Source organism: Mobula hypostoma, chromosome X1 (genome assembly GCF_963921235.1).
Source record: "Mobula hypostoma chromosome X1, sMobHyp1.1, whole genome shotgun sequence".
NCBI lineage: Eukaryota > Metazoa > Chordata > Chondrichthyes > Myliobatiformes > Myliobatidae > Mobula > Mobula hypostoma.
In genome coordinates this window covers 15,069,752-15,087,608 of record NC_086128.1, presented here as the reverse complement: position 1 = coordinate 15,087,608, position 17,857 = coordinate 15,069,752, and the positions used below count along the sequence as shown (strand labels likewise).

Here is a 17,857-nt window from a genome sequence, read left to right as displayed (position 1 = left end):
ATCATCGCACACCCCCACGTCTCCCGATGATCCTTTGGTCTAAGTAACTGAAGATGATGTGCGGGCTGCCTTCAAAGAGTAAATCCAAGGAAAGCATCTGGTCCAGACAAGGTACCTGGCCGAGTACTGAAGACCTGTGCTGACCAACTGGCTGGTATGTTCACTGAGATTGTTAACTCCTCACCTTGGCAGTGTGCGGTACCCACCTGCTTCATGCAGGTTTCAATCATACTGGTGCCCAAGAAGAGCGTGGTAACTTGCCTGAATGACTATTGTCCAGTGGTAGTTACATCCACAGTGATGAAGTATTTTGAGTGGCTGGTGTTGAAATATATCAGCTCCTGTCTGATTGGTGGCTTGGATCTGCTCCAATTTGCCTACCAAAGCAACAGGTCCCAGCGGATGCCATCAAATTGGTTCTTCCCACAACCCTAGAACATCTGAGCAGCAAGGGTGCATACATCAGGATGCTCCTTATCGATTACAGCTCAGCATTTAAAACCATCATCCCCTCAAAACTAATTAGTGAACTCAAATACCTGGGCCTCAATACCCCCTTGTGCAATTGGATCCTGGATTTCCTCACTTGCAGACTCCAGTCAGTTCAGATTGGCAAAAACATCTCCCCCACAATCTCCATCAGCACAGGTACACCACAGGGATGTGTACTTAGCCCCCTGCTGTCCTTGCTTTACACCAAGACCGTGTGGCTGAGTACAGCTCCAACACCATGTACAAGTTTGCTGATGTCACCACTGTTGTGGGCCGTATCGGAGGTGGTGATGAACCAGTATACAGGAGAGAGATTGAAAATCTGGCTGAGTGGTGTCATAACAACTACCTCTCACTCAATGTCAGCAAGACCAAGGAACTGACTGTAGACTAGACTTCAGGAGAGGGAAACCAGAGACCCATGAGCCAGTACTCATCGGAGGATCAGAGGTGGAGAGGGTCAGTAACTTTAAATTCCTGAGTGTCACTATTTCAGAGGACCTGCCCTGGACACACCATATACTGTAAATGTAATTGCAAAGAAAGCACAACATCGCCTCTACTTCGTCAGGAGTCTGCAGAGATTTGGCATGTCATCAAAAACCTTGGCAAACTTCTATAGATGTGTGGTGGGAAGTGTGCTGACTGGCTGCATCACAGCCTGGTATGGGAACACCAATGCCCTTGAGTGGAAAACCCTATAAAGGGTAGTGGATTCAGCCCAGTACAACACGGGTAAAGCCCTTCCAATCATTAAGCATATCTACATGAAACGTTGCCAGAGAAAAGCAATGTCCAACATCAAAGATCCTCACCACCCAGGCCATGCTCTTTTCTCACTGCTGCCATCAGGTAGAAGGTACAACAGCCTCAGGACTTGCACCATCAGGTTCAAGAACAGTCGCTACCCCTCAACCACTGGGCTCTTGAACAAAAGGGGATAACTACACTCATCTGCCAATGATCTCACTTTAAGGACTCTTTATCTTGTTATTTCATGCTCTTGTTCATTTCTACTGTATTTATTTATATTTGCATTTGCACAGTTTGTTGTCTTCTCTGCTCTTGCTCTTTCATTGATCCTATTTACAGTTACTATTCTATAGATTTGCTGAGTATGTCTGCAGGAAAAATAATCTCAGGGTTGTACGTGATGAATATATGTACTCTGATAATAAGTTTTACTTTGAACTTTTATGGCAGCACTTCTTCCTCACATCTCCAGTAACCTGTGTTCAATCCTGACCTTAACTGAGGCTGTGCAAAGTTTGCATGTTCTCCCTGTGACTGTAAATGCTCTGGTTTCATCTCATCTGCCACCTCCCAGAGATATGCTGGTTGGTTAATTGACTGCTCATTGTAAATAAGTGGCAAAAGAATCATAACAGATGTGATGGTCATGTAAGAGCTGGCTACAGGGAAATAGGAAATTGGATCGATTGAATTGTTCTGCTGTTTGCTAGCATAGTCTGATGAGCTAATGTCTGCTTTCTGTATCAGAATAAGTAAATTGTCTTCCAAATCTGTCTCTATCCTGATTGAGAAGTTGCAGAGCTTGGGCCTCTGTACCTCCCTCTGCAATTGGATCCTCGAATTCATGACCGGAAGACCACAGTCTGTGCGGATTGGTGATAACATATCCTCCCCGCTGACGATCAACACTGACACACCTCAGGAGTGTTTGCTTAGCCCACTGCTCTACTCTCTATATATACATGACTGTGTGGCTCAAATACCATCTCTAAATTTGCTGATGATACAAGCATTGTTGGTAAAATCTCAGGTGGTGACGAGAGGGTGTACAGGAGTGAGATATGCCAACTAGTGGAATGGTGCCACAGCAACAACCTGGCACTCAACGTCAGTAAGACAAAAGAACTGATTGTGGAATTCAGGAAGGGTAAGACGAAGGAACACATACCAATCTTCATAGAGGGATCAGAAGTGGAGACAGTGAGCAGCTTCAAGTTCCTGGGTGTCAAGATCTCTGAGGATCTAACCTGGTCCCAACATATCGATGTAGTTATAAAGAAGGCAAAACAGCAGCTATACTTTATTAGGAGTTTGAAGAGATTTGGCATGTCAACAAATACACTCAAAAACTTCTATAGTTGTATGTGGAGAGCATTCTGACAGGCTGCATCACTGTCTGGTATGGAGGGGCTACTGCACAGGACCGAATGAAGCTGCAGAAGGTTGTAAATCTAGTCAGCTCCATCTTGGGTACTAACCTACAAAGTACCCAGGACACCTTCAGGGAGCGGTATCTCAGAAAGGCAGCATCCATTATTAAGGACCTCAAGCACCCAGGGCATGCCCTTTTCTCACTGTTACCATCAGGTAGGAGATACAGAAGCCTGAAGGCACACACTCAGCGATTCAGGAACAGCTTCTTCCCCTCTGCCATCCGATTCCTAAATGGACATTGAACTCTTGGACACTACCTCACTTTTTTTAATATACAGTATTTCTGTTTTTTGCATGTTTTTAAAATCTATTCAATATATGTATACTGTAATTGATTTACTTATTTATTTATTTTTCTCTTCGATATTAGGTATTGCATTAAACTACTGCTGCTAAGTTAACAAATTTCACGTCACATGCCGGTGATAATAAACGTGATTCTGATTCCTATCTTGCCAGAAACTTCATTTTTCCATCACAGCAGTTGCTTCCCTCTGCCTAGTCTGATGCCTGAATCCCTCAAATACTGAAATGCTCATATACACCAACTAAGAAGTATAATTACCTTTTTAAATTTGCCATACTGATAAGGATAGAAGTCAGCATTACATACAAACAAAACTAATCTCAAGTTCTGTTGGTCAGAGCACACAAGTTCTCCCTCGTGTCCAGGAGGCAATCTTAACCAAAATCTAAAACTCATATTGTTTCATCATTTATTATTTGCTGCATGTGGAAATTGGCTGCCCTCTTCTTTAGAATGGAACAGTCTATTATTTAAAAAAAGATTTACTTGGCAGGGTGTAGTTCAGGACACTGAGGTTGTGAAAGGCCTTGCAAGTTTATTCATTGATTTATATAAATACAAATTGATGTTGTTAATAGACAAATAGTACAGAGAAGGAAGTTAATGAGAGACAGCTCATATCTAACAGTGGACATGAATGGAGGAAGGATTGTTTGTTGTGTTCAATCACATGCAAATACACACAATCATGAGATAGTCTGCAGATGCTGGAAATCCAAGCAACACACACAAAATGTTGGAGGAACTCAGCAGGCCAGGCAGCGTCTATGGAAAAGAGGGTAGCCTCGGTTTGTACAAATAATTATAGATCTCCTTTTTTCCTCTTTTTCGTGGTACTAGGCAAGGTTGCCCTCTTAGTCCTTTACTATTTAATATTGCTCTTGAACCTTTAGCAATTGCTATTCGTGACTCGCCAAATATTGTTGGTATTACCCGTGGAAACAAAATACATGAATTATCATTATATGCAGATGATTTGTTGTTATACATCTCTAACCCGGAGAAGTCAATTCCTGCTATCCTAGATCTGTTAGCTCAATTTAGTAACTTCTCTGGTTACAAATTGAATCTTAGTAAGAGTGAATTATTCCCTTTAAATAAGCATGTACCTATTTATGGACGTTTACCATTTAAATTGGTTACTGATTCATTTATATATTTAGGGATAACAATTACGAAAAAGTATAAAGATTTATTTAAAGCTAATTTTTTACCTTTAATTGATCAGATTAAACTTTTATTTACCAAATGGTCCCCAATCTCTTTGTCTTTGATTGGTCGGATTAATGCTATTAAGATGATCATTTTGCCTAAATTTTTGTATATATTCCAATCGGTTCCAATTTTTATCCCAAAATCTTTTTTTGATAATGTAGATTCAAAAATTTCCTCTTATATTTGGCAGAATAAAAATCCTAGCTTAGGTAAAAGGTATCTACAGAAATCTAAAAAGGAGGGGGGGCTCGCCCTCCCGAATTTTAGATTCTATTATTGGGCAATTAATATTTGATATTTAAAATTTTGGTTACAAGATTTAGACGCATCTTTAAACCCTCATTGGGTAAATCTTGAATCTAATTCATTACAAGGGTTCTCCTTGGGTTCGATTTTAGGAACTTTACTTCCTTTTACTTCTTTTAAATCATATAAACAAATGAACAACCCAATAGTTAAGCATACTTACGTATATGGTTTCAATTCCGAAGATTTCTTGGGTTTAATCAATTTATTCTAGCAAGTCCTATTATATCAAATTTTCTGTTTCAACCTTCTACGATGGATCAAGCTTACTTTGATTGGAAAACCAAAGGTATAATATCTTTTCGCGATTTATTCTTGGATAACTGTTTTATGTCTTTTGATCAACTCTCTAATAAATATAACTTACCCAGATCTCACTTTTTTAGATATCTACAGATTAGAAACTTTTTAATTACTGACTCTCCTAATTTTCCACATCCATATCCAATGGACACTTTGGAAAAAATCTTAGATTTAAATCTCTCTCAGAAAAGTGTAGTAGCAATTATATATAATATAATTATGAATCTATGTCCTGATGCTTCTAATAAAATTAAAGCTGACTGGGAAAGAGAACTTGAGATTAATATACCGACTGAAAAATGGGAGAAAATTCTTCAGTTGGTGAATTCATCCTCTGTGTGTGCTAAGCATAGGTTGATACAGTTTAAAGTAGTGCACAGGCCTCATATGTCCAAAGATAAACTATCTCATTATTACTCTTATATTAATCCAATATGTGACAGATGTCATTCCGAGATAGCTTCTTTAACCCACATGTTTTGGTCATGTCCTCTGTTGGAGAAATATTGGAAAGATATTTTCGATATTATTTCAACGGTCCTAAACATAGACTTACAACCTCATCCAATTACTGCTGTCTTTGGACTACCAATGATAGATTTAAATAATTTAACCTCTTCATCACGAAGGATGATTGCATTTCTTACTTTAATAGCTAGAAGGTCCATTTTGTTGAATTGGAAAGAGATCAACCCTCCTACTGTATTTCATTGGTTTTCACAAACTATGGTGTGTTTGAATTTGGAGAAAATTAGAAGTGCAGTTTATGACCCTTCTATTAAGTTTGAAAAAACTTGGAGGCCATTCATTCAGCATTTTCATTTGATGTAATTTGATCATTTCCAAACTTGTTTTATCTCCCTGTACTGTTGTTGGAGGGGCTTGGAGTCGTCGACACTAAGGTTTTCTTCTTTTCCTTTTTTAAGTTGTTAGTTTTGCCCAAGTCTTTTAGGTTAGTTGATTAATTTTGTTTTTCTTTGGGGATGGGTTTTTTTTTGTTTTGTTTGTTTTTTCTTTTTCATTTTTTTTCCAGTTTTTTTTTATTTTGTATTATCCGTGGTTAGTTCTACATGTTTGGGAGCTTTGTTAATTTCCACTACTTGGTTTTGCAATTAATTTTTTTAAGTGTAACATTACATCTCCTTCTATTTGTATTATGGCGATGTTCTGTTTCTGTATTTTGAAATTAATAAAAAGATTGAAAAAGAAAGAAAGGAAAAGAGAACAGTCGGCGTTTCAGGCCCAGACCCTTCGGCAGGACTGGAGGAAAAGCGATGAGGAGTTAGAGTTAGAATGCAGGGGGAGGGGATAGGTAAACCAGGAGGAGAGGGGGCAGGAGTGAAGTAAAGAACTGGGAAGCTCATTGCTGAAGGAGATAAGAGCTGGAGAAGGGGGAATCTGAGAGGAGAGGACAGAAGACCATGGAAGAAAGGGAAGGGGGAGGAGCACCAGAGGGAGGTGATGGGCAGGTAAGGAGATGGGCTGAGAGAGGGAAATGGGAATGGGAATGGTGAAGGAGAAGTTGGGGGCAATTACTGGAAGTTCAAGAATATAAGGTGTTGCTCCTTCAGCCTGAGTGTGGTCTCATTGTCACAATAGAGGAGGCCATGGACTGACATGTCGGAATGGGAATGGGAAGTTGAAATGGGTGACCACCGGGAGATCCACTTTTTCTAGCGAATGGAACGTAGGTGCTCGGCGAAACAGTCTCCCAATCTACGCCGGGTCTCACCGATATACAGGAGACCACACTGGGAGCACCGGACACAGTATATGACCTCAACAGACTCACAGATGAGGTATCACCTCACCTGGAAGGACTGTCTGGGGCCCTGAATGGTAGTGAGGGAGGAGGTGTAGGGGCAGGTGCAGCACTTGTTCCACTTGCAAGGATAAGTGCCAGGAGAGAGATCAGTGGGGAGGGACGAATGGGCAAGGGAGTCGTGTAGGGAGCGAAAGCAGAAAGTGGTGGGGAGGGAAAGATGTGCTTGGCGGTGCGATCCCGTTGGAGATAGAGAGTTGATGTTTTGGGCCAAGACCTTTCTTCAGGACTGAGAAGGAAGGAGGAAGAAGCCAGAATAAAAAGGTGGGTGGAGGGGAAAGAGGCTAGCTGGAAGGTGATAGGTGAAGCCACGTGGTTGGGAAAGGTCAAGGGCTAGAGAAGAAGGAATCTGATAGGAGACGAGAGTGGACCATAGGAGAAAGGGAAGGAGGAGGGGACCCGGGGGGAAGTGATGGGCAGATGAGAAGAAGTAAAAGGTCAAAGTGGGGAATGGAGGAAGTGGGAGAGTGGGGGGGGGGTTGAATTTGTTTATCTGAAAGAGAAATCTATATTCACGTCATCAGGTTGGAGGGTACCCAGGCGGAAAAGAAGCTTTTGCTCCTCTGCCCTGATGGTGGCCTCATTGTGGCACAAGAGGAGCCCATAGATTGACACTTCGGAATAGGACTTAAATCGTTTGGCCACTGGGAAGTCCCACTTGCGACAGATGATGCGAAGGTGCTTGACCAAGTGGTCCCTCAATTTATGACATGTCTCACCAAAGTAGAGGAGGCCACATCAGGAGCACTGGACACAATAGATGACCCCAGCAGATTTGCAGGTGAAGTGTTGCCTCACCTGGAAGGAGTGTTTGGGGCCCTGAATGGAGGTGAGGGAGGAGGTGAATGGCCAGGTGTAGTACTTAGGCTGCTTGCAGGGATACGTGCCGGGAGGGAGATTTGAGGGGAGGGACAAATGGCCAAGGAAATCATGAAGGGGGTGATCCCTGCAAAAAGCAGAGGGAGGAGGGAAGGTAAAGATATGTTTAGTGGTAGGATTCCTTTGGAGAAGTGTAGATGGCGGGAGTTGCAGAGGATAATGTGTTGAATGCGGAGGCTGTTGGGGTGGTAGGTAAGGACAAGAGGGGACTCTATCAGTATTAAGGCGGTGGGAAGATGGGGTGAGCACAGATGTATGGAAAACGGAGGAGATGCAGGTGAAGGCAGCAACAATAGACACAATGCTCCTAAGAGTAGCCATCAGAAAAGTCAATAATATTACCCTAGGTTCTCTTGCATCACCAGGTAACCTTTGTTCACCTTCACAAGACCTTCTCATAAACATTCCCTTTGCTGACTGATAACAGCAGTGACAGATGCTATTGAGAAGAAAGCCCTAGAAATGGGTTCTTTCCCTCAATTCTCTCAGGCCATGTAGCTATGAATAACCGCCACTGTTCCACTTCCTGTCTCAAACTTTCTCCTTTCATCATGTGACCACAAAAGGAAGTCAACAGGCACAAATTACATATCCTGCACTCTCAGCAAAAGCTTATCTCTCCAGTAATCTCTCAGGGTAAAGAATAAGTTGCTTCTACTCTATTCTATAGATTTGATAGTGTCACACGAGGTGCAGTGGGTGCATCAGGGATGCTGTGAACTCCTGCTATTTGTGCATGATCTCTGCATACTCACGGCATTGACATTGAAGATTGTGCATTCACAGGTAAGGGTTTCCTATGAGTTATGGCAATTTTGAGAACATTTTGAAGTATTTTCTCTATCTGGAAGTCTCTCACCATAATGGAATTTGAAGTATGGTGCTTGTTTCAGGACTCCTCTGTTAGGCAGATGGATAATGTGGCCTATTGTAATTGGTTGAGTGTGATTGGCTAGGAATGTTCTGGGAGAGGATGGTGAACATTGGTTTGCAATTCCTACCGATGGATTTAGAGTACTTTGTACGGTATTGATGGTCCTCCTACACTGTTTTGAGATGCCTACTGTCAGCTGTCCATGTCTCAGATGCTTACAGGAAGACTGAAAACATGGAAAATCTACAGCACAATACAAGCCCTTCGGCCCACAAAGCTGTGCCGAACATGTCCTTACCTTGGAAATTACCTAGGCTTACCCATAGCCCTCTATTTTTCTAAGCTCCATGTACCTATCCAGGAGTCTCTTAAAAGACCCTATCATATCCACCTCCACCACTGCTGGCAGCCCACTCCACGCACTCACCTCTCTCTGCATAAAAAAAACTTACTCCTGACACCTCCTCTGTACCTACTTCCAAGCACCTTAAAACTGTGCCCTCTCGTGCTAGCCATTTCAGCCCTGGGAAAAAGCCTCTGACTATCCACACGATCAATGCCTCTCATCATCTTATACACTGCTGGATCACTGCTTCCTGGGAAACCATTAACTATGTGTCAGATAAACTGTATATAACCTACGGTACAAATACACAAACCTTTTAAATTATTTTTAATTGTGGTATTTCTTGTTTTGAGATTGTGTGTTTTTATTGTGATTGTTGTGTCTCTAATGCTATATTCCTGTGATGTTGCTGCAAGATTTTAATTGGACCTGTGCACACATGTACTTGAGCATATCACAATAAACTTGTCTTTGACTTTGACCAGGTCAAAGAAGAAACCAAAACTTGAATCATAGGAATGGTTCCTAACGCAATTTATTTATATATGTAGGCCACTTTGATTCATACAAAAAGGGAAAAATGCTTACTTATTCCAACACATATAATGTCAAGTCAGCCTCTGGCTGCAGGGAGCAATCCCATTACCCTTCTCTTTACTTACCTATAGTTCAGCAACTTATTCTGTCTCTCACATGCCCATCAACTCCTCTTTGTTTTTTTGGGCCACTTCTCTATCTTAAGGGACTATTTACAGCAGCCAATTTACCTGTCCATGGAACATGTGATGAAACCAGAATTACCTGGTGGGAATCCACTCAGTTACAGGAAGAATGTGCAGACTCTGCAGAAACAATGCCCGAGATCAGGATCAAACCCAAGCTGCTGGAGTTGTGAGGCAATGGTGCTACCTGCTATGCCACTGCGCAGTCCATTTAGATTATTCCTCCAAAAACAACACCTGTTAACGACAAGGGAAATATTTATAGACAATAGGTGAGAGGGAAAATATCATCTCTAGAGGGTGGGTCCACATTGCCTGTGGAGTGGTAATTGGACAGGTGGAAAGAGTAGCTTTGTCAACTGGGTAGCAGCTGACTCACAGTAAATGGACTTTTGAGTAAGTACCAAGCTGCTAGCAGAAGTGCATTGACCAGCTAGTATTAAGGTGACAGTTCAAGAGTATTCTCTCAGTTCCAAGCTGGTGGCAACATTTTCTGGTAGAACCTGCCAGGTTGCCATCCTCTCTTGCTTGTAGTTTGATGACATTAAGATTTTAGAGGCTCAGCTTCACATTAAAAGGTCAAGTGAGCCAACATTTAACAAAGTCTCCAAACAACATAATGCAGGTTGAAATTTTACAGCTTTATTATTGTAAATTGGACATATTGGAGGGCCTGCTTGATGTAATTAAGGCCTTTTGCCACACATGGGAAATGCAGGACGAAAGTCTTGTTCTATGGCTTTGTGAGTCCACTGACTTGGAAATTTATTTCAATTTCTTCAGTGCCAGTAGGTCAAAATCTTGGAATGCCTTCCCCAGCAGCACTGTGGGACTATCTTCACAGGAAGCACTGCAGTCATTCAATAAAGCAACTCATCTTCATTTTTTCAAGGGTAATTAGAGATGGGCAGTAAATACTGGTCTTGCCAGTGTTGCCCAAATCCTAATAAAATAAAATTATTCCAGTGTAACACACACAAAATTCTGGAGGAACTTAGCAGGTCAGGCAGCATCTATGCAGAGGAACAGAGCCGGTGTTTTGAGCCGAAGCCCTTCAGTACGACAGGAACGGGTGGGGGGGGGGTGAATCTAGAATAAGAAGGTGGGGGAGGCGAAGGAGTACAAGCTGGAAAGTGATAGGTGAATCTAGAAAAGGGAGAAGGAAGGTGAGTGGGGAGGGAGATAAGGTGAGAAACTGGGAGGTGATAGGTGGAAAAGGTAAAGGGCTGAAGAAGAAGGAATCTGATAGGAGAGAAGAGTGAACCATGGGAGAAAGGGAGGGAGAGGGGCACCAGTAGAAGGTGATGGGCAGGTGAGCAGAAGGGGTAAGAGAGGAGCCAGAATGGGGAATGAGACAGCAGAGAAGAGGAAAAGGGGATAAATGACCAGAAGTTGGAGAAATTGATGCTCATGCCATCACTTGGCTTCACCTATTACCCACCAGCATGTACTCCTTTCCCTCCTGCTACCTTCTTTTTCTGGCTTCTTCCCCTTTCCTTTCCAGTTCTGATTTAGTGTCTTGGCCTGGAACATTTCTGTTCCCCCTCCATGGTTACTGCCTGACCTGCTAAGTTGCTCCAGCATTTTGTGTGTGTTACTCTGGATTTTCAGCATTTGCAAAATCTCGTGTTTAAAATTATTCCAGTGCTCTCCTGAATAGACTCCCACCTTGCACTCTTCATTAATTTCAGGTCAATCAAAACTTTGCTGTCTGTAGCACAGTTCACACCAAGTTTCACGTACTCATCATTAACTCCAGGTCCTGCAATGGTTTACTTCTAAATTTCTTATGTTCTTATCTTTCTCTGATGATAGCATAACGGTCTTTATCAGATTTACCCAATATGGTATATACCATTGTTCATACTTACTATAAGCTTCCTCACAACCCTCTTCATCTATTGTCATACCTTTGTAACCTCACACAGCTCTGGAATCCTCTATCTTTACATTCTCCAACTGCCAAACATAGGCATTTAATGGTCAGTATAGGCATGGTGGTCTGAAGGGCCTGTTTTTGTGCTATATGACTCTATCACTCTCTGCTCAGAACCATACAGCACAGTACAGGCCCTTAGGCCCACAAATTTGTGCTGACCTTTTAATCTACCCCAAGATCAATCTAACCCTTCCCTCCCACATGACCCTCCATTTTTCTATCTAAGAAATCTTAAATGTCCCTAACGTATCAACTTCTACCACCACTGTGCAAAAATAAAACTTCAGTGAAGTTCAGTCACTGAAGGTTTAAGGAGACTGGCGAGATATGGTCTGGTTCAGACCTTTGAAACTACTCTCTTTGGCCGTTGTCCAAATAATTCCTTTATATGACTTATGGTTAAATTATGTGTCTACATTAGAAATGCAATATGGGGAAGCTGTATCACTTAATTTCTCAAGCTTGTTTTGCCACTGCTGAACTGTGACCTAGCTCCATACACTCATCCTTTCCTCAAATCCATCATACTGCTGTCTCTCGTCAGTCATAAAATTAACAAGGATCTGTTAAAATCAAATTTTAGAGTACAAAAGCAGGGAAGTTATGTTGAACCTGTATAAAACATAGGTTAGGCTAAAATTGGAATAATTTCTGCTAGAAAAAATGCAAAGGTGCGAAAGAGAGTGGAGGGAAAAATTACCATAATGGTTCAACAGTGAGGGTTAAAATGTAGATACAAATCTTTGAGTTTCTTCTCATTGGAGCACGCAGGATTAGGTGGAGTAACTGGAGATAATGACCCCACCAGCAGATAGTTTAAGAATTGGGCGGGGGCAATTTAAATATAGGGTTAAAGATATAGAAGGGATACAAGGTAATATATTTAAATATTAAAAAAAATAAAGGGACGCAATTAATAATTTCTAGTCATGTGACGCGCATTGAAACGGCGAAGTTTATGTTTGGGCACGCCTTTTGCCGTGTTGTGTTGTGTCGTGTCGTCCCCGAGCGCGGCCACACCTACTTTCGTGCTTCAATTCAAATCGTTACATCAGAAAATCGCCATGGAAGCTGTTCCCGTCGCTGATTCTGGTAGGGCTCGCTGTTTTGTCATTTTTACTCAAACAGGCGGCGACATTTTATTAAGGTTGAGAATTCCTTGTGTGTGAAGGTGTTCGAGCGAATGAGCGTAATGGAGGAAACAAGGTCACTTCTACCAAGTGAAAATTGAGGAAGGCTTGCGGGAGGGCGGCGGCAGCAGGGCCTTTAGCGCGAGCCCCCAACATGGCAGGAAATGGTGATTGGAGGGTGGGTGCAATGCGGTCTTGGGAGTGCGGCAGCCCTTTGTGGCTCACTCGGCACTGTAGTTCAATGCCCTTGACGAAACCCGAGACGGTTCGATCAGGGCTTTTGGTTCACTTTGAGTTTGTCGTCGTCATCGTTGCCCTCTCCGCCATGAGAGGTGAGTGGCGCAACTTCCGGCGCGTGCATCATGGCGGCTTTTTATATGACGGATGAGACGGGTGAGAGTGTGGGTTCTTTACCCCTTTTTGTCTACCCCATTGTCTCTCCGCTATCGTTGGTGGTGGAGGGGCCCTCTGGAAAGCAGCGTATTCTGGTCCTTGCTTTTCCTGCTCGCCATTGCGCTATGGATGTCGATCCCGGCTCTTAGGCCGCGTGAACTGTCCCCGCCTTGATGGCGGGCGGAAAGCTTTAAGAAAGTGCGTGGCGCCGATTGCGGCCTAATGCAAAAATTCTCCATCGGTACCTTGCCCAGTACCCGAACTTGAAATTGTGAATGTTTTCGAGGCACATTGCTTAGTGCAAACTTAGATGCAATTTTTTTTTTACTTGGGTTTGGGATATTTATAATATAAATATTAAATTCCGATGTTTTACGCTGATGCCGAGCTATTAATCCTAAAATACCTTTATCCACCATTTTTATCATTAAATATTTTGTTTAAAATTTAGATGTTATAAAATAACTTGGAAGTTTTACTGTGCCTGAGCTTGCACTCCAGAATGCAATTAATTGCGCAATTTCGTTATACGTTTTTAATGGTGATGTTTATAGTTTAATTTTAACACTTAGTCAATCCTTTTTAAGTGTGCAATTTTAACTATTTTAGTTTGATGTAATGAAGTGGGCAAACTTTGTTTTCGCTCTCGTTTGGATATCCTGATTTTTTTTCCCAATATGGGGAATCCTGAGTTAAAACCAAGTACTTATCGCGAAGGAAGGTGAAATTGGTGGTTCGTTATGCATCCTAGTAGAATGTTTCCTTAAAACGACTAAAATCTTCAAGCTATTGTAAATGGTGGCGAGGCCCTGGTAGAGACTTGTAAGCAAGCTTGTTCCTGTCTTCAATCGGAGGTGGTTGTGAATTTTAGGGTACAAAACAGGGAGATAATAGTAACTAATGAAAAAGAAATGTTCTTACTTTATGCCAATTTATAATATTTTTAAAAATTGACTGCATTCTATTGGGGTTTAAATTGTCATTTATTTGGTTAGTGCATGAGATACAGTTGTACCGGCACTTACGAGTTACTGTTACCTAGGGAATTGGAATCCTGTATTAACGTTTACTTGCCACCAGGAAGCCTTTGAAAACGTTGTTCAATGAAATTTGCTGCTTTTGTTTGAGTGCAAGTATTATAATGTAGATATCTGGTATTTTATCCACTTCTTTAACCCAGTCAGACTATTAGCTCTATCATGAAGCACAAATAGATCAAAGGCCATGTTGAATCTACCACACAATGGTTCAGCAGTACCTGGAGTTGTTAACCAATTTTGGCACTTCACCTGAAAGGGTGTAGAAAGGATGGTATATGGATGAGTAACCCTCATTCTCTGTCTCTCTGTCTCTCTGTCTCTCTGTCTCTCTGTCTCTCTGTCTCTCTGTCTCTCTGTCTCTCTGTCTCTCTGTCTCTCTGTCTCTCTGTCTCTCTGTCTCTCTGTCTCTCTGTCTCTCTGTCTCTCTGTCTCTCTGTCTCTCTGTCTCTCTGTCTCTCTGTCTCTCTGTCTCTCTGTCTCTCTGTCTCTCTGTCTCTCTGTCTCTCTGTCTCTCTGTCTCTCTGTCTCTCTGTCTCTCTGTCTCTCTGTCTCTCTGTCTCTCTGTCTCTCTGTCTCTCTTCCCCGCCCCCCCCCCCCAAACCAAGTTTAATCGCATCCTTCCAGTGTGTCAACTAGACTTTCCAGGTGCAGTCTCAGACCTGAGAGAAATTAGTGTAAATTCAAGTATAGAAAAGTGGAGCTGTTCTTCAGACCAGGGAAGAGGAGACTTGATAGAATGTTTGCAGTCATGATTACTAGCACAACATTGTTAATTGGAGAATGCAGATTTGAGGTGATTAGACAGCATGAGGAAAAAGCTCTTTCATGCAGTGAATGGTTGGGATTTAACATTCACTGTAAAAGTGTGCTGGAAGCAGATTCAATTGTGGCTTTCCAAAGGACATTGGAAAGTATTTGCAGTGGTAGAGACACTTTCAAGTATTGGACTAACTGGATTGTTCTTTAAAATTGTTCAAGTTCAATATGCTGTAACAATTCTGATTGTAACACCAGTGCCACCTTTTTTTAAAGTTGGCAGTATATAGGATGTTAATTTTTGAGCTTTACTTTTGTGCCAATTGCTGGAAGGTGAGGTGATTTTTTTTTGCCTGAAGTATTCCTTTTAAGTATGAATATTTTACTGTAAATGGAGTACCCTCTTAAATCACAGTGGACACCAAATGTATATATTCAAAACTTGTCTTTCCTCAACATTTGTAGGAAAATATATTCCAGCATCACAGCGTCCTGACGGGACTTGGCGAAAACCAAGGCGTGTGAGAGAAGGATATGTGCCTCAGGAGGAAGTGCCAGTGTAAGTAACATTTTGAGGAAACTGAATCTTTTGAAGTGAAATTGTTTCTCTTTTTTATAAAAAAAAAATTATGGTGAAGTGTGCACCTTTTCTCATTGTCTGTGTTCAGCCTTGGTTCACACCCAATGCCTCTGAACACCTGCCATCTTCAACAATGGCACCAATTGTCACACCAAATTAGTAACTTGTAGAATACCAAAGTGTTTCAGCTATCAAAAGTTTAGCTTTTTTATTTGACATGTTTATCTATAGTTCTGCAGTTAAATTTTAATAGTCAGTGAAATAGTACTTCGCTTTGGGGAGTGACTAGGTGCCCACAGAAATGACTGGCCTCAGTTGTCTACTGTTAACATCTGCAAGTACAACTGTTGCAGATTCATTTTGACTATTCCAACAAATCTTTGAAAAGTCTTGTATTTTTACAAGTAAAAATAGCTGAATTTCAGTATGATTCTCCAGCTTGTCCTCCTGTAGTGACATTTTCAATAAAAATACTTAATGATCATTTTAAGTACAGTGGTGCTAGAAAGTTTGTGAACTTTTAGAATTTTCACTTTTTCTGCGTAAATGTGAGCTAAAGTATGATCCGATCTTCATGCAAGTTCAAAAAAAATTTAACCCAATCAAATACAAACATTATACTTGTTCATTTATTTATTGGGGAAAAAAGATGCAATATGTATTTGTTGGAAAAAGTATGAACCTTCCTGCAACTGGTCTGCCCCCTGCCCCCACCATACAACAAAAACCCAAGTGTTTCCAGTGACCGTTGATCAGTCCTGAACATTGGCTTGGAGGAATTTTAGGCCATTCCTCCTTACAAAACTGCTTCAGCTCTGGGATGTTAGTGGGCTTTCTGCATGAACTACTTGCTTCAAGTCCTTCCACAACATTTCTGTAGGATTAAGGTCAGGACTTTGACTTGGCTATTCCAAAACACAAATTTCTTTTTAAGCCATTCTGTTGATTTACACTTGTGTTTTGGATCATTGTCTTGTTGCATTATACAACTTCTATTAAGCTTCAGGTGACTGACTGCTACGGTAACATTCTTCTGTAAAATGTCTTGATACAATTTTGAATTCATTGTTCCCTCAACGATTTCAAACTGTCCAGGTCCTGAGGCAGTAAAGCAGCCCCGATGCTCCTTCCACCATGCTTCACAGTTGGGATGAGGTTTGGTGTTGGTGTGCAGTGCTCTTTTTCCTCCAAACATAGCAATGTGCATTTCTGTGTGTATGTGTATATACATGTGTCTATATATAAATAAAACAAAACAATTTGGAGAACAGTGGTTTCCTCCATGGTATCCTTCCATGAATACGATTCTTGTTCAATGTCTTTCTTATAATAGTGGACACATGAACAGTGACTTTAGCGAGTTCTGGAGATTTCTGCAGGTTTTTTGCTGTTACCCTTGAGTTCTTTTTCACCTTCAGCATTGCACGTTGTGCTCTTGATATGATCTTTGCAGGATGACCACTCTTGAGAGTAGCAACAGTACTGAGTTTCCTCCATTTGTAGACAAATTTCTGTTACTGTGGACTGATCTCTAGAAACACTTGGGTCTTTAGAAATGTTTTTGTAGCCTTTTCCAGCTTTGTCCATCTGTATAATTATTCTAAGGTCCTCAAAGTTGTTTTGATCGAGGCATAGTGCACATAAACAGATCTTGAGAGCAGGCTCTGTTAGTAATCTGACTTTGTGTGTTTTTTTAGGCAGGGCACCTCTACAACCCACACCTCCAACCTCATCTCATTGATTGGAACACCTGACTCCAAATAGCTTTTGTAGAAGGCAATACCTCAGAGGTTCACATACTTTTTCCCCAATAAATGCATGTAATATTGGATTATTTTTCTCAAGCAAGTATAATGTTTTTATTAATTTGCTTCTCTTGATCTAGAGTTAGGAATTCGGTGACTCAGGAAGAAATATTTTCAATGCAGTTAATTTCCCACTGTTTTCATTTCAAAATGGTAATGTGTTGCATTTCAAACACATTTTATCTTTGGCTCATGAGCATCTAAAATAATTGGATTCCCAGCATCGCAGCAGTGTTTAGTTAAGGTCCAGGCCTCAGAATTTAGTACTTTTGAAAGGAATGGAAGGAAGTAAAATTGAGTTGTTCCCTGCAAGTGCCCAACACTTGTCTATTGCCCAAACCATCAAGTCAAAAACTGCTTTGCATATTGTTATGACTACTCTAGCCTTGTGAGTGAAGCCATTGTCCCATGTTTGCTTGAACATGCTGATTAATTTATCCGGATTTAATAACCACATCTGGGTTAAGTCCTAACCAATCTTAATGTTTGAAGCAATTTGGGTGCTGCAACTAATCTGTGTGCCAGAGTTTGGGAAGAGTAAGGCTGGCCAGCGTTCCTGGTATAAATCAATCCAGGTTGGGAAGAAAAAGAGATGGAGTTCCAGCAAGTTAATCAGAATAATGTTTATTATCGCTGATATACTTTGTCATGAAATTTGCTGTTTTGCGCAAGACAAATTGTTAAGACACAAAATTATATAAAACTAAAAATTACAATGTTAAAAATATACATTTAGAATTTTGAAGCATGAGGTAACTTAT

The 17,857-nt window shown here is 41.3% G+C and overlaps 1 protein-coding gene across 14 annotated transcripts in view; it reads left to right on the top strand.

Annotated features, from left to right (window-relative positions):
- The first annotated feature begins 12,369 nt into the window (after window positions 1–12,369).
- Window positions 12,370–17,857, top strand: part of pym1 (PYM homolog 1, exon junction complex associated factor) — a 125,604-nt gene continuing 120,116 nt past the window's right edge. For 12 of the 14 annotated variants that reach the window (XR_010016503.1, XR_010016506.1, XR_010016512.1 and 9 more), the window contains exons 1-2: window positions 12,445–12,484; window positions 15,177–15,270. Coding sequence is in view for 1 of the 14 variants with exons in the window: in XM_063037328.1 (XP_062893398.1) it covers window positions 12,457–12,484; window positions 15,177–15,270 (122 nt within the window). In the remaining 13 variants the exon portion in view is untranslated. Of the gene's footprint in view, window positions 12,485–15,176; window positions 15,271–17,857 lie in introns of all 14 variants that reach the window. The other 2 variants (XM_063037328.1, XM_063037329.1) reach the window with 2 other exon arrangements.